This window comes from Pseudomassariella vexata (assembly GCF_002105095.1).
Source record: "Pseudomassariella vexata strain CBS 129021 chromosome Unknown BCR38scaffold_13, whole genome shotgun sequence".
Classification (NCBI taxonomy): domain Eukaryota; kingdom Fungi; phylum Ascomycota; class Sordariomycetes; order Amphisphaeriales; family Pseudomassariaceae; genus Pseudomassariella; species Pseudomassariella vexata.
This window is the reverse complement of record NW_024467968.1, coordinates 953,189-966,516: the sequence shown is the minus strand read 5'-3', so window position 1 is coordinate 966,516 and position 13,328 is coordinate 953,189. Positions and strand designations below refer to the sequence as shown.

The 13,328-nt window shown below is 49.1% G+C and overlaps 3 protein-coding genes across 3 annotated transcripts; all 3 read left to right on the top strand.

The window, feature by feature from the left end:
* The first annotated feature begins 3,107 nt into the window (after window positions 1-3,107).
* On the top strand, window positions 3,108-5,260 carry BCR38DRAFT_445293 (major facilitator superfamily transporter). Its single transcript, XM_040861002.1, has 3 exons — window positions 3,108-3,320; window positions 3,400-3,455; window positions 3,520-5,260. The coding sequence occupies exons 1-3, from the start codon at window positions 3,186-3,188 to the stop codon at window positions 4,835-4,837; spliced, it is 1,509 nt and encodes a 502-aa protein (XP_040712286.1). The 5' UTR covers window positions 3,108-3,185; the 3' UTR covers window positions 4,838-5,260.
* A 3,161-nt stretch (window positions 5,261-8,421) lies between these two features.
* BCR38DRAFT_445286 (RNA exonuclease 4) lies at window positions 8,422-9,860 on the top strand. The gene has a single exon (XM_040861001.1). It carries the CDS (start codon window positions 8,534-8,536, stop codon window positions 9,530-9,532), a length of 999 nt encoding a protein of 332 aa, XP_040712285.1. The 5' UTR covers window positions 8,422-8,533; the 3' UTR covers window positions 9,533-9,860.
* An 874-nt stretch (window positions 9,861-10,734) lies between these two features.
* BCR38DRAFT_498531 (uncharacterized protein) lies at window positions 10,735-12,353 on the top strand (the record flags this gene model as incomplete). The annotated part of the gene is made up of 5 exons (XM_040864789.1): window positions 10,735-10,878; window positions 10,943-11,047; window positions 11,102-11,490; window positions 11,549-11,616; window positions 11,670-12,353. 5 exons carry the CDS (start codon window positions 10,735-10,737, stop codon window positions 12,158-12,160), a joined length of 1,197 nt encoding a protein of 398 aa, XP_040712284.1. The 3' UTR covers window positions 12,161-12,353.
* Window positions 12,354-13,328: the final 975 nt, after the last annotated feature.

Below are 13,328 nucleotides of genomic sequence, written 5' to 3'. Positions count from 1 at the left end.
TGACGGCGAAGTTCCATTGGCCTTCGTGTTAATGCAGTACCGAAATCATGGGGGTCAAATGGGGAGCTATCGACAACCCAAAAAGCCCAACCACACAATAGCTAACGCAGGGTTTTACAGCTCTACGAAATGCAATCCTTTCGAACTTTGTGTCAGACCTTATAACAACCAAAAATACCTCATTCTAGAGCGAGTGGGTCCCTCTTCTTTTGACGGTCAATTTGGTCCAACACTTTGGGTCATACAGTATTATAGCGGAATTTTTATCTGAGTACAACGTGTACAGGCATTTGCTCAGACGTACTAGAAATCTTTGGACCCAAAATGTATAAGAACAACAGGAATTCATATTTGGGTAGCCTATAGTCTCGTCTTGGACATGGTACTCGACAAGGTAGACTTGACTGAAGGCATATTTCGGGAAACACTTGGAACACTTGGAACGCTTAAAGAGATCGTGCCGATACGAGTGCTCAGCATCATAGGATCAACCGCGTAGCTCGCTAAAGCGCAAGCTTAAGCGTTTAGGGAGTGCTCTACGCATTGGATAAGGTGAGTGAAAGGAGAAGTATCTGAAGTAGAATAGAGCTAGTGTTTTCGGGAACAATTCAGACGACCACAGGAGAAGAGGAAGGTAAAGGAGCACCATTATTAACAAGGTCTTGCATGTACCAATCCAAGAGATAAAGAGCAGACCACTCCTGTATATTGGAAGTAGATGAGAGGCGCTGGGCGCAGGGCTTGGAATACAACGTAGCACCGTCATATTTGGTTGTATTGCTTGCTTCTGTGTCTTGGCCATGGGTATTCCGGTGGGTTTCCTCGGCTTGTTTCCAAGGAGCCTCGATTCTTTATTTTCGCCATCAGAAAATTGATCTCGATAGGAGGAAATCAAAGTCTCATACAACTCCCATAGGTGTCGAAAAATGACAGCTGGCATATCCAAGTGCTTTCCAATTAAATAATGTCACCCGATTTTGATATCCAGCGCAACACGTGGACGCCCGAGGTTCCCTTGTTATTGACTAGGAGGACGTGATGCCGCAAATCGATTTGCATTCGCCGCAGGTTATCGCTGAGGCGAGTACCCGAGTACACGGCCCATGTAGGATGTTAGGAGGCTTGCGAGGTGGGTTCTTCGGGTGGCGTTGGGCGGATTCTGGGCCGAAGCTGGGGGAGAAATATTGCATGCCGAAGAGAAGCTGAATTTGTCAATGGTTCAAGGAGATGGTTCGGGGGGCCTTGGACGGTTGAGAATGGCTCAGATGATCGTTGGTGCAAAATCCTGATTCATAACGGGGACAGTCGTATTGACATCGTTCAAAGTCTGATTCCGGGCTCTGTAAGCTATGCACGAGGAGAACGAGTGAGTACACCGAGTGGACTACGTACTTGACTGCTGGGAAGATAGTTTGGAATTTCCGGTTGACCAGATGTTGTGTCTTTTATTCTAGCAGGTAGTAAATTATTGGGTAGCCTTCTTGCGGTCTGTAGATGTATCTCCTTCTCTGAATCAGCTGACTTGCGAGTTGCAAATACTCCAATCATGCTTTTCGTGCGGTCTCCTCCACGAGCCTGCATCACATGCACCCCATAGGCCGTACCCGCCAGCACTTAAGCTTACATAGTACACACTGGAGACCCCCAGTCCAACATGCGTAAGCCGGGCCGATTGAAACGATGACTGCAATAGTGACCAAGGGTTGCGGAGATGACTTAAAATGGCGAGAGAGCTCCCAAAACGAAAGCGACGAACGGAGTGTAGGGCCCTAGCGCTGACCAAGGGCGAATTCGTGGTCGTTCGAGTCGGATGTTCATCGCGATAAACAGACGTACAGAGACGGACTGGACCACGAACAAGGGGGACTGTCCAAGGACTCACACGAACACGGACCTGCTTATGGTCAAAGAAAAGATAAACAATATGGAAAATTGTCAAGGTTATGTTTATAGGGCCAAATCGCCGCAATCCGCCTCAAAGCCTCAACAAGTTGTTAGGTTTGTTGAATGGCCTGTTGGACGGTATATATGATCACGCCATGATGATTTGGCTCTCAACTCCAGGTTACATTTGCAGTCTATTTAACCATAGGCAGTGCCCTTCGCGGAACGAATCAAACAGTCACACATTCCTTCATTTCCAACAAAACTCGAACTCACATGGGGGCAGCATCATGATTTGTAATAGTACCAAGCAAACCAATCATGCCGGTTTGCCCACCGGGAACAGCTTTAGAATGTATTGGTGCATATGATCCATGGCAATGTGGGATGCTTCCCAGCGACTGATTCTGCAACTCCGTTGACGATCATCTTGGCCGTTCTGAGCAGGGACCCACAATACTATCGGCGACAGCAGGCTTGACGCCGAAGTCACGTCCGGTCCGGTCCGGGCACGGCGAATACCTTGCGAGGTTTACCAGGTACTCCTGAACTCGAAGATCTTCGATTTTATGCCAACCTAGGAATCTTGGTAGTTGGTGAGCTAAGGTGTCCAGATGGTTCTTCCATCTCGCGAATACAAGCTGTTGCGCGAATCCTGGCTGCATCAGCCCATTTAGCTGCGAACACGACAAGAAGAGTGCTATGTTAGTGATGACGGGACGACTGAATTCTCAGGTTGGAGAAGTTTTGCCCGTCGGGACGAAGAACCAGCCAAGAGCCACCATGGGAGACAAGACATGGGAAGATCTACATCCAAGATATTGGCATTGTCCCGATAACTCCGACCATGTTACCTGTCACTTGTCACCTTCTAAAACAGCATAACCTAAGTATGGTCCAATCCTGCAGGCGGTCCAGATTCTGTTCCCGACCTGTTTCTGGGCCGCGAAATGCTTGGCACCAGCCCACACGACCAAAAATCACGCCACCGCCTGCTGCTGGATCTTCGCTTATGAGCATTTCCCCTCGGGAGGCATCGCACACCGCCCGACAACTTCACAGGGCCTCACGGCGTTGTCCGCTCGTCGACATGCGCCCCAACGGGACTCAACGGTACCAGTTGATGACTAACGTACAATTTGCTCTTGGAAAGATTGCCAAGTTGCAAAACGAAATAGCATATATAAGAGACGCTACAATGGCCTCTTGTAGTCCTGTCTGGCTTGCACATAACCATAGACTACATACTTAGCTACTAGACGACTTCGATTTACTCGTAATCTCTATTACTTCACCTACACATGTCCGCACGAGCAGATAGACATAGTATATCTGACGAAGAGTCAAAACGACCTTTGTCCACCGATGTCGAAAAACTCCTGGCTAGCTTGCCAGATCCCGACGTGGGCAAGTCACAGGAGGAGAAGACAGCAATTGTAAGGCATCACCGGACCCCAGAACCCCAGAGTCTGGCCCATTTATTGAGTATGCATGCATGCTAACAGCGCCCCACAGGACAGGAAACTGGTTAGAAAACTAGATATCCAACTTGTACCATGGCTGTCTTTACTGTAAGTTGCCATCCAAGCACTGAGACTTGCAATGAAGAAAACATGATTTTGACCCTAACAATAGGTACCTACTGTCCTTTCTGGACAGAACCAACATTGGAAATGCCAGACTGGCTGGCATGGAGGAGGGTCTCGGCATGCACGGGACTGATTACAACATGACGCTGACCGTCTTCTTCATCGCCTACGCCGTGTGCGAGCCTCTCACCAACGCCCTCCTCAAGCGTCTCACCCCGCGCATCTTCTTCACAGCCATTATTCTCACCTGGGGCACCATAATGACCCTGACGGGGCTGTGCACCAACTACGCTGGTCTTCTCGTTGCTCGATTCTTCCTGGGTGCTGCTGAGGCAGGCCTATTTCCCGGCGTCAACTTCTACCTCTCGTGCTGGTACACCGGCCACGAAATCGGTCTCCGAAGCGCCATGTTCTTCTCAGCAGCTGCACTCGCAGGCTCTTTCGGGGGCTTATTGGCTGCTGCCATCGCACTCATGGACGGCGTCGCGGGGTTGGCCGGATGGGCATGGATTTTCATCTTGGAAGGTCTCGCGACCGTGTTGGCTGGTGCCTTTTGCTGGTGGATGGTCTACGACTGGCCCGACACGGCCGGGTTCCTGACTCCCGACGAGCGAATCCGCGTGCAACGCCGTATCATCCTCAGCAAGCAGAACAACACCGCTGAGGGCTTCGACAAGCGCCACATCTACGAGGCCATCAAGGATTGGAAGACGTATGGGTACATGGTCATCTACATGGGTTGTCTCACACCACTCTACGCCTTCTCGCTGTTCCTGCCCACCATCGTCGCCGGGATGGGCTACAACGGCACAATGGCACAACTCCTGACCGTCCCGCCCTACGCCTGCGGCGCCGTCGTCACTGTCATCGCCGGCTTCTTCAGTGACTACACCATGATGCGCGGCTGGACTAACATCAGCACCACGGCCATCGGCGCCCTGGGCTTCGTTATGCTGCTCGCGACCGAAAACCCCAAAGTGCAATATGCGGGCACTTTCCTAGGCGCCGTGGGCATCTACCCAAGCGTGTCCAATACTTTATCGTGGGCGACCAACAACACCGAAGGCGCGCTCAAGCGCGCCTTCGCCCACGGCATGATTGCCGGTTGGGGCAACCTCAACGGCGTCGTCTCGTCCAACATCTACATTACGAGTCAGAAGCCCCGGTATTGGACAGGCCACGCCGTCGTCCTGTCGTACCAGGTTTTGTTCCTGCTCGGTGGATCGCTGTTCATGCATTTTGGTCTCAAGAGGGAGAATAATAAGAGAAGGACAGGCAAGCGTGATAATATGCTTGAGGGGCTTACGGAGGAGGAGAAGCTTATTAAGGGGGATAATCGGCCGGATTTCCTTTATACGCTGTGAAGTGTGAGGGAGTTTGGGGTCCGAGAAACCTTTAGGCGGGATCCTCTGTTTGTATTTGGTGGTGTTGATACCCCTTTTGATTAATTGTTCTTTGGCGATAAACTTGGATGAATGAGAACGGGTTTTAGATGGGACGGGTTATGACAGTAGGACGCTTATCGAGACGCGCTATATGCACCCCGATAATATTCTAGAACTTGGATCAGATGGAAGAGGTGGAAAAGAAGCATGGGGCCAACAAATCAGATGGCAGAAGACGATGTTGTAAATATAGCTGCTGCATCCACTATCTACTTGCTCGTTTTCACCTGGGTCGATGCTATTTAAGCCACTTGATTAACGTAGTCCACGGTCCAATTGCACACACGGTCCAATTGCATACTTTGGCAGACCTTATACGACAATGTATAAGTTAATTCAACCACAATGCCTATCATCAATTGAAACTACTCAGAATCGTTATCTTCAGACGTCTCTACATCATTTCCACAAGTGCGCGCATTATGTCCGGGCTCGCCGCAGATTCTACAGCGCCGTACACGCGCAATTCGCCGCCTCGTACGACCACCAATTTGACGAAATTCGTCATGTAACTGCCCATCAACCTCTCGTTGAGACTGTAGGTCCTGTCCAGCTTGTATACGAAGTTACCCTCCACTCTGTAGCTGTTTTTTCTTCGCACGGCGACGTCGACTTAAGGTCTCATTTGCCTTTCGAAGTGATTCGACCTCGCCTTCTAAAAGGGCAGGTCGATGCATAACCTTCGTTGTACCTCGCGCAATCTGATCTATTCCAGCAAAAATTGACGTTGGTGAGCTATTTTGATGTCGTACAATCCTATTTTTCACATAATCGGTTTGTGATTGGGCTTCGGTTGGGTTGTTCCGAGTCTTTGATTCCCAAGGGACGGAGAGACCAGCCGAGCTACCCGGAGGTGTTGGCGTATGTAATTTCACATCGAGCTGTGATATGACATAATCTGCATCGTACGGAACTATTCCTACCCCTCGGAAACCTCCTTGGATATTTGAAACCGTGAAAGTTGCGTTGTACGCGTTTAAAAACGCCGGTAAAAAGTCTTCTTTCGAGATATGACTTATATGTGCTCGCATGAGATCTTCGATTTCTTTTCCGTACGCTCTTTTTAACCCGCTAAAACAGCCAACATCAAGAGGCTGGAGCTTATGCGACGAATAAGGAGGCATACAAAGCGTGACGATATTGTTAGCTTTGCAATATACCTCGAAATTGGTCGAGTGATGGCTTTCGTGACCGTCGAAGATCAATAGGCGATGAGTACCTTTCGTACGAGACTTAGTGTGATGATCGAAGTGTTTTATCTAATATTCGCCTCTCTCTTTCGTATTCCAGCTATTTTTAGTAACTGCGATAACCCAATCAGGCGGTAATGGGCTGTTTTCGTACCATGACGAGAGGTGGGGTTTGCCGGCGAAAATGATATACGGAGGGAGGGCATAACCGGACGACCCAACGCCTTGAATAACTGTAACCCATTCCCAATTTCCTTGCTGGGCTTCTCTAGGCCTTCCGCGCCGATCAGAAGTCGTTACGAACATTTCGGACGAGATTTGGCCCATCACAAAACCGGTCTCGTCGAAGTTGTAGATATCCTCCTCCTGGATCGCGTATTTCGCAATTGTATTCCGTACCAGGTCAAACCACGCGCGATACGCGTCAGGGTCTTCGCAGAGGGCTCTCTGATAGTCGATCCTTGGATTTAAACGCGTCTGGAGGTCTGGTTGTCGTCTTACGAAGCTCGAGGCACAGTTGACGCCGACGCGTCCCGCGTCGCGACTTCGAAGTAATCGGTTGACCATATCTTCAACACCACTCAATCGGGGAGGAAATGCTCGCGGATCTAGGTCGGTTATATGTCGTACGATTGCCTCTTCTTCAGAAGGAGTCAACTTTTGCGTTGGCGATCGCGTAATCGCTCAAGCGGTTTTACCGTCGCGTCGATACGCAAGGGTTCTAAAAGGTACGTTATAGATCTGACCAGCGCGACGTACACTTAATTTTGGATCAGATTGAAGCGCATGTAATGCTAGAATCATATCACTTCCATTCCAAGAACCAACCATAGCTATGTGGTGAAAAACCGCAGGTCAAAGTGGTAGCGTACGAAAATCTGCCGAAGTGTGCAATTGGACCGTGGACTACGTTATATCAAAGGAGAAAAAGAAATTTCTTTTCCCTCTCTATATCAGAACTCAGCGACATCCAGCCCAAATCGGACATGCTTACACCGTTGACAAGATCTTAACGAGATTTATATTATATTTAACTTTCAGCGACGCGCATATATCTGCTTTAGTACAATACCGTCCTCTTCGAAAGAGCTATTCTCTAGTATGTCCGGTGCCTCGCCTTCGGTTGAATTCCATAGATTTAGAAATTAGTAATACCGCCGCCAGGACTTGAAACGACTTTAACTCCTCTAGTATAGAGGATAGATATATCTCCTCGGACTTTACCCCCTTAGAGTTATGCCTTACCTATTGTCACGACCTGGGTTGCATCGCATTGGTAGAGACCTCGATTAGGTGCTATTGTCGAATATCACGTGTGTCCAATCGAGTAGTCAGAAGTGCATAAGATTGTATTATGAATGAGGTGTATTGTTCTCTGTGTTCTATTCTCGCGAACTCCCGTTGCTCTGCCCTTTATAGATTCTTTCGGAAATGTCGGAGGTGCATTGTTCAGGTGTCTGACCCCGAACTTCGGAGTTACTTTCGGGAAGAGGGGTTCATTTCGCCGTCTGAACTTCAAGTGACACTAGTCTTCTCTAGTGCCATATTATTTCTGAACCTAGGAACCAGGTGTCCTATCTGACAGCTATCGACGAAGATTCTACTCTAAGGAGCGAAGGAAAGAAGATGACAACTTAGGTTTGAGGGAGCGCGACTAAGTCATCCACGCTTGGCGGGGCTCCTACAAGGGTTATGATTGGCTTCCCATCTGACACTGCCATGGCAGGTGTTCCAGCTGTAAGTCACCTGGTTGTAGTGAGTCTGCGAGGGTTGACCTTCACATCTTTTAGAGCTCTAATCTATCTTATCTATAGCTATAGGGTAACCCCCCGTGGGGTCACGTATCAATCTCTAACTTTCTTCCTATCTTCAAGATACCTCCCTTACATAGATAACCAGAGCCCGTATATCGGAGCGGCAGAGCACTAGTTTCTCCGGTTCCTCAGTATACCAAGACTTCCATATTAGTTCCCGACTCGCAGGTCCCTATACAGATGCTCCACCGGCACCCAACCGGTACCTTGCACTCGGCACTCTGACAGTTAGCTATAGTTGTACGAGGGACATTATAGAGTCACGTAGCGCGTCAGATGCTTAATTCGGGTTGCAATTAAAGCGCCTAACACGCTTTGATTATGTCACTTGCTTTCTAATTTGCACCGATCTAATTTACGGCGTAACTGAAAAGAGCGGAAGTCGCGTTCGATTGTTAGCTATGCAGGTGAAGGGGCACTCGACCCACGTATGCATTTATACACATATTGACTTACAGCAGTGGCCCCACTTCTCAAAATTTCACTTTTTCCGTTCATCCAATGTCGTTGTCTCTGTACGCTCATAACCAAAGTAAAGCTGCACATCCCGATTCCCAGCAGAATTCAAAATGACTAAGTAATATAAGCATGAGTGCACGGTAGCAGCAACAATGGCGCAGGAACTCTCATCAAACTGGAAGAAATTGCAGGCAAAGATCAAGGCGGAATCCACCACTGCGGCTTCCAAACCAGCAACCAAGAGGAAGCCTGATGAGGCATCCGAGTCACAGTCGAAGCGGCAAACAAAGCGGCCAAAGCTGCAGAGGCAAACACCAAGACAAGACACAGCATTTTCTAAGGCGGACAGCCGAGGCTCAAAATCAAGGCCAAAGCCGATGGGCATAGCTCAGTCGTCAGCCGTCTCCAGAGGCTCATCATCGACAATAGCGCCGTCGCTGGCCCTTTGGGCGGACGACAATGACATCTCCGCCGAGTCTCTAGCGGAGGCGTACGGACTTGGCGTCAGGAATAACGTCCTTCTCAATGGAGAAAAGCCACGCATCAACGAAGGTCTTGCGCCAAATCTAAACTTGGGCAAGTACGTCGCTATCGACTGTGAGATGGTTGGTATTGGACCCGACGGGTACGACTCGGCTTTGGCCCGTGTCAGCTTGGTGGACTTCCATGGGCGGCAAGTCTACGACTCGTATGTGCGCCCAAAGGAGCGCGTCACCGATTGGCGGACCAAGATCACCGGCATCACGCCCAAGCACATGGCCTCAGCCCGTGATTTCGACACGGTACAGAAGGAAGTAGCGGATCTGTTGAAGGGTCGCATCGTGGTAGGTCACGACATACGGCACGATCTGGCAGCGCTGATACTCACCCACCCCGTTACCTACATCCGCGACACAGCCCGTTTCTCAGGATTCAAGCAGTACGGGAATGGACCGAAACCGGCCTTGAGGACCCTGGCGAAAGAGTTATTGGATTTGGAGATTCAGATGGGTCATCATTCCAGTATTGAAGACGCGAAGGTAGCCATGCTGTTGTTTCGGAAGAAGAAGTCGGAATTCGATATGGAACATGCGAACAAGTATGAGAAGCCTCCGGGAACATCGACTAAGGCAAAGAGGAAGCCTCAGCATAGCAAGAAACATAAGCATTGAGACTAGCCCAATATCATGCAAGAATGGTCAATGCGTCGACGAACATAATGATGCAATTGAGTCCGGCTTGGCATCAATTGTGTCGGACCGCACCAGCCTTCAACTTTCAACGACTTTTCCCCCCCCTCTTTTACTATACGACAGCGAGTTGACTGATGATGGATGGACCCTGAGCATCAAACCCTTGGCAACAGCTAACTGTTAGAATTTCAGGAGCGAAACCTCCGGTGTATCAACGACCTACTAGGTGTGCAGCCCAAAATCACACTTTTCTGTACTTAAAGCCCTTATGGCCACCTTTACTCGCATCAAGTATGTTACATTGAAGATATGATTGATTCTATGCTTCTTACAGCATGCAACAAGTTCGACAAATTGATTCTGGCCATTTTAAACTGCGACAACTCATGCGTCTATGCTACGTGGAATGGGCCCTTGGATGATACCATCGGACGGTCGAGTATTGTGTGCTCGTGCTGGGTCGAAGCCGATCAAGCTGGGAAAACATAAAGCCACGTATACATCTGGCTTGTCGACAACAGTGCCGGAACCAGCCCAACACCATATGAGACGACTGCCTCTTTTTAATTAGTGTTGACCTTAGTGGTAAACCTAAGTAATTGAAGGTGTGGAATTCAAGATTCCACCGCCCCAGGAACATGCTATACAACAACTCTACCAAGCGTCTCTCTGTAACATCCGGAGTGCTATCTCGAACAGGCGGTGGGAAGCGTGGGGAACCGGTTTTGATGCGCCGAATCGATTATTCGTTCGATGTGTGAGGTGATCGACGAGCTGAGTGTCGCATTGTCACAATCACACTTGCCCTTGCGGATGGATGACCGGCAATGCGAACCTAAAAGTAAGGGTCACGTTTTAGGTCTTACAATTGGAGGCATGCGCCAAGGTTTTTGAGTATCGCTTGAGGCGTCCGTCGACATACTTGGCATCCCGAGACTTCATCCTCTAGTAGATTAGAGACGCCACTGAAACGCAAGAAACTTCTGTCCTAGTCTCAAGCTAAGCTTCTGGTGCTATGTAGCCTTCGGTCAGGGACGGCGGACGATATCATGGTGTAGTGGAGACTGGAAAATTCTACTCTATTCTACATGATCTAGCAGTGAAGTCCACTGTTGCGGCAAAATTATCGCTACAGTTTATATCGTCAAAATATTGGTTTTTGATATCCGTCGTTCCGCGAAATGGATGATCGAAGCTCACAAGTACTGACAATCGCGATTATATCCATCGTCGTAACGTGGGTCACTGTGGGATTCCGCGTATATTGTCGCGCTTGGGTGCTTCGGTCGTTCAGAAAAGATGACACTATTGCTCTCGTTCTCCAAGTAATGCCCCTGAACTCGTAGCCAACCTATACCTCCTTACTCATTTTACTAACTTGGACTACAGTGCATCTTTAGTATGTACTTGACAACCCAGATCCTTGGGTGGAAGTACGGGACAGGAAAGCATAGATCTGCCTTATCACCAGCGGACTATAGGCAAGCTATGTTGGTCAGTGACACGGTGTTCGTCAGATCTTCCGCGGTCTGCTGACACTCTTTAAAGTGGTGGTTTATATGCGAGCTGCTATACATCATTTCTACATGTTTGCTGAAGATCTCGCTTGGATTATTCCTGATGCGGTTGGCCACCGAGGAAAGTCACATGTGGTTCCTGCGTGTCCTCACCTTCGGCACGGCCCTATTCGGCACCGCGTACTTCTTTATGGTCGTTTTCCAATGTCAACCACCGAAAACGTTCTGGGAAGTTTCCCCTCGCGCCCCTGGAAAGTGTTGGAACGATAAAATTGTTCTTTCGTTGACTTTTATGGCATCGGCAGTCAATTGCCTCACAGATTGGACATTTGTAACCCTACCCATGTGTATGGTTTACTCAATGAATATGCCCACGCGCCAGAAGGTGTTGGTCGCCTGTATCTTGGGTTTTGCAGCAATGTATGTCCATACCCACAGATCCCAGTATGCCTGTAAACAATAGCTCACCGCATTATAGTGGCAGCACAGCAACCATAGTCCGCATGTTCTATGTGTACAAGGTCCTTGAGGGGAACGATTTTCTCTGTAAGGGATTGATCGTGTCTCACGACCCAACGCGTCTCACTGACTGTTTACAGATGAGACAACCGATTTGGCAATATGGAGCACTGTCGAACCGGGCATTGGGATTGCAGCTCTCTCCATTGCAGCCTCAAAGCCACTGTGGAGATATTTTCTATTCTGGCTTGGTCTCTCCGCTAGGGGACCAAATAATCGAGCGTGGGTCGCTCGCAATCAAGTGAACGCACAGCGCGCAAGTCACCTCAGGAATGTAGCAGAGGACGGAGAGCGGGTGAGGAGACTTCGAGTAGAGTACGCCACGAATGCGTCCCTGGCGTCAAGGCCATCTTCCACGACGCATATAGTTACATCTGGTGCGCATACAGAAATCACGCCTTGGACTCAGACCTCATCCCAGGATAAAGCTGAACCCTTCGACTCTGACCTCGTAAGACAGCATGGTCACGATAGCAGTCGCACGAGAGATTCAGTGCTAGAGCGTCTACCAGTTCTGCAGAACGGGTTCTTGGTCAGTTTCTTTAAATCAATTACCATGAATTCTAGCTAACCGGTTGTCAGGGATCCGATATACCGGAACGCGGTCGCTCCCCAAGTCTGCCTCCCTTACCCCAGTTCCCTTCTCTCTTTGCCGCGTGCAGCGCGAACCAGCAACTGTCTAAATCCTCATCTGAAGAGTGACGACACATGTCGTCCACAAGCGATGCAATATGGCATATTGTCTCTGACTAGGTCTCGAGACGAATATGGAAAATTACTACCCAGAACGTCCCCCCCCGGGAACTGAGAACAGCTTAAGCTCACACCAAGAGTGTATGAAAAGCAGTTTCGTCCCTGTATCCTAACGGGGGCTCACTCTATGCAAGACACACCTCTGGTTCTAACGTGTGCATATACTGGTATGGGATGAGCATACACACAGATGGCAAGAATTCCGTGCCAGGGTGCAGCTCAAATAGGGGTAGCCTAAAGGACCCGTTGAAGGATCTCGAAAGACGACGTTGACACAGCTTCTAATGTGTTTTCCAGCTCAAGTGAATCCTCTATCAGTCACTGTGTCTGGTCTGTCATCCGTAGCTCCTTTGCAAAGAGCTGGCCACATTGGGTCTTATCGCCAACCTGAAACTGGTCAGTCCAAGTGTGTGACAAAAGGAAAAAGATTTGATAAGTATGATAGTGACTGCATAGTCAAGGCTCCTATGAGAGGATGTCCACTTGGTTAATTCATCGATCCTCAGTCACAAAGGATGAGATGGATTTGAGACAATTCAGGGGCAGAGCTTTGCTTCCAGCAAATCATTCAATATGAATGTTGCGACTCAGTTTCAAGTAACCATCGGCCCAATTCAATGTCAACCCACTATAACCTCTAGATGGTTGATGGTCAAATTGTGGTCAAATTAGTAAGCAAAATGGCTGGTGAATGGGGTACCAACGGAGCATGCCCGTGGATTTAAGGGTATTTTGGTGGATATTATTAGTACATAACGAGGCTATCATTAATCCCTAGCGACTATAGTGTGGAATTGATGGCCTAGGGTCACGTGGGATACGGGCAAGATACTTAAGTGCCTTTGTGCGGCTTGGACCCCCCCCCCCCCCCCCCCCACCACCTGTACTTCCCTTCTTCACCTTCGTATGTAGCCGGAATGCCAGTACCAGTGCGATCCCACATATAGTGTATTAATTAGTAGAGGGCAGCGTTAGTCTACGACACC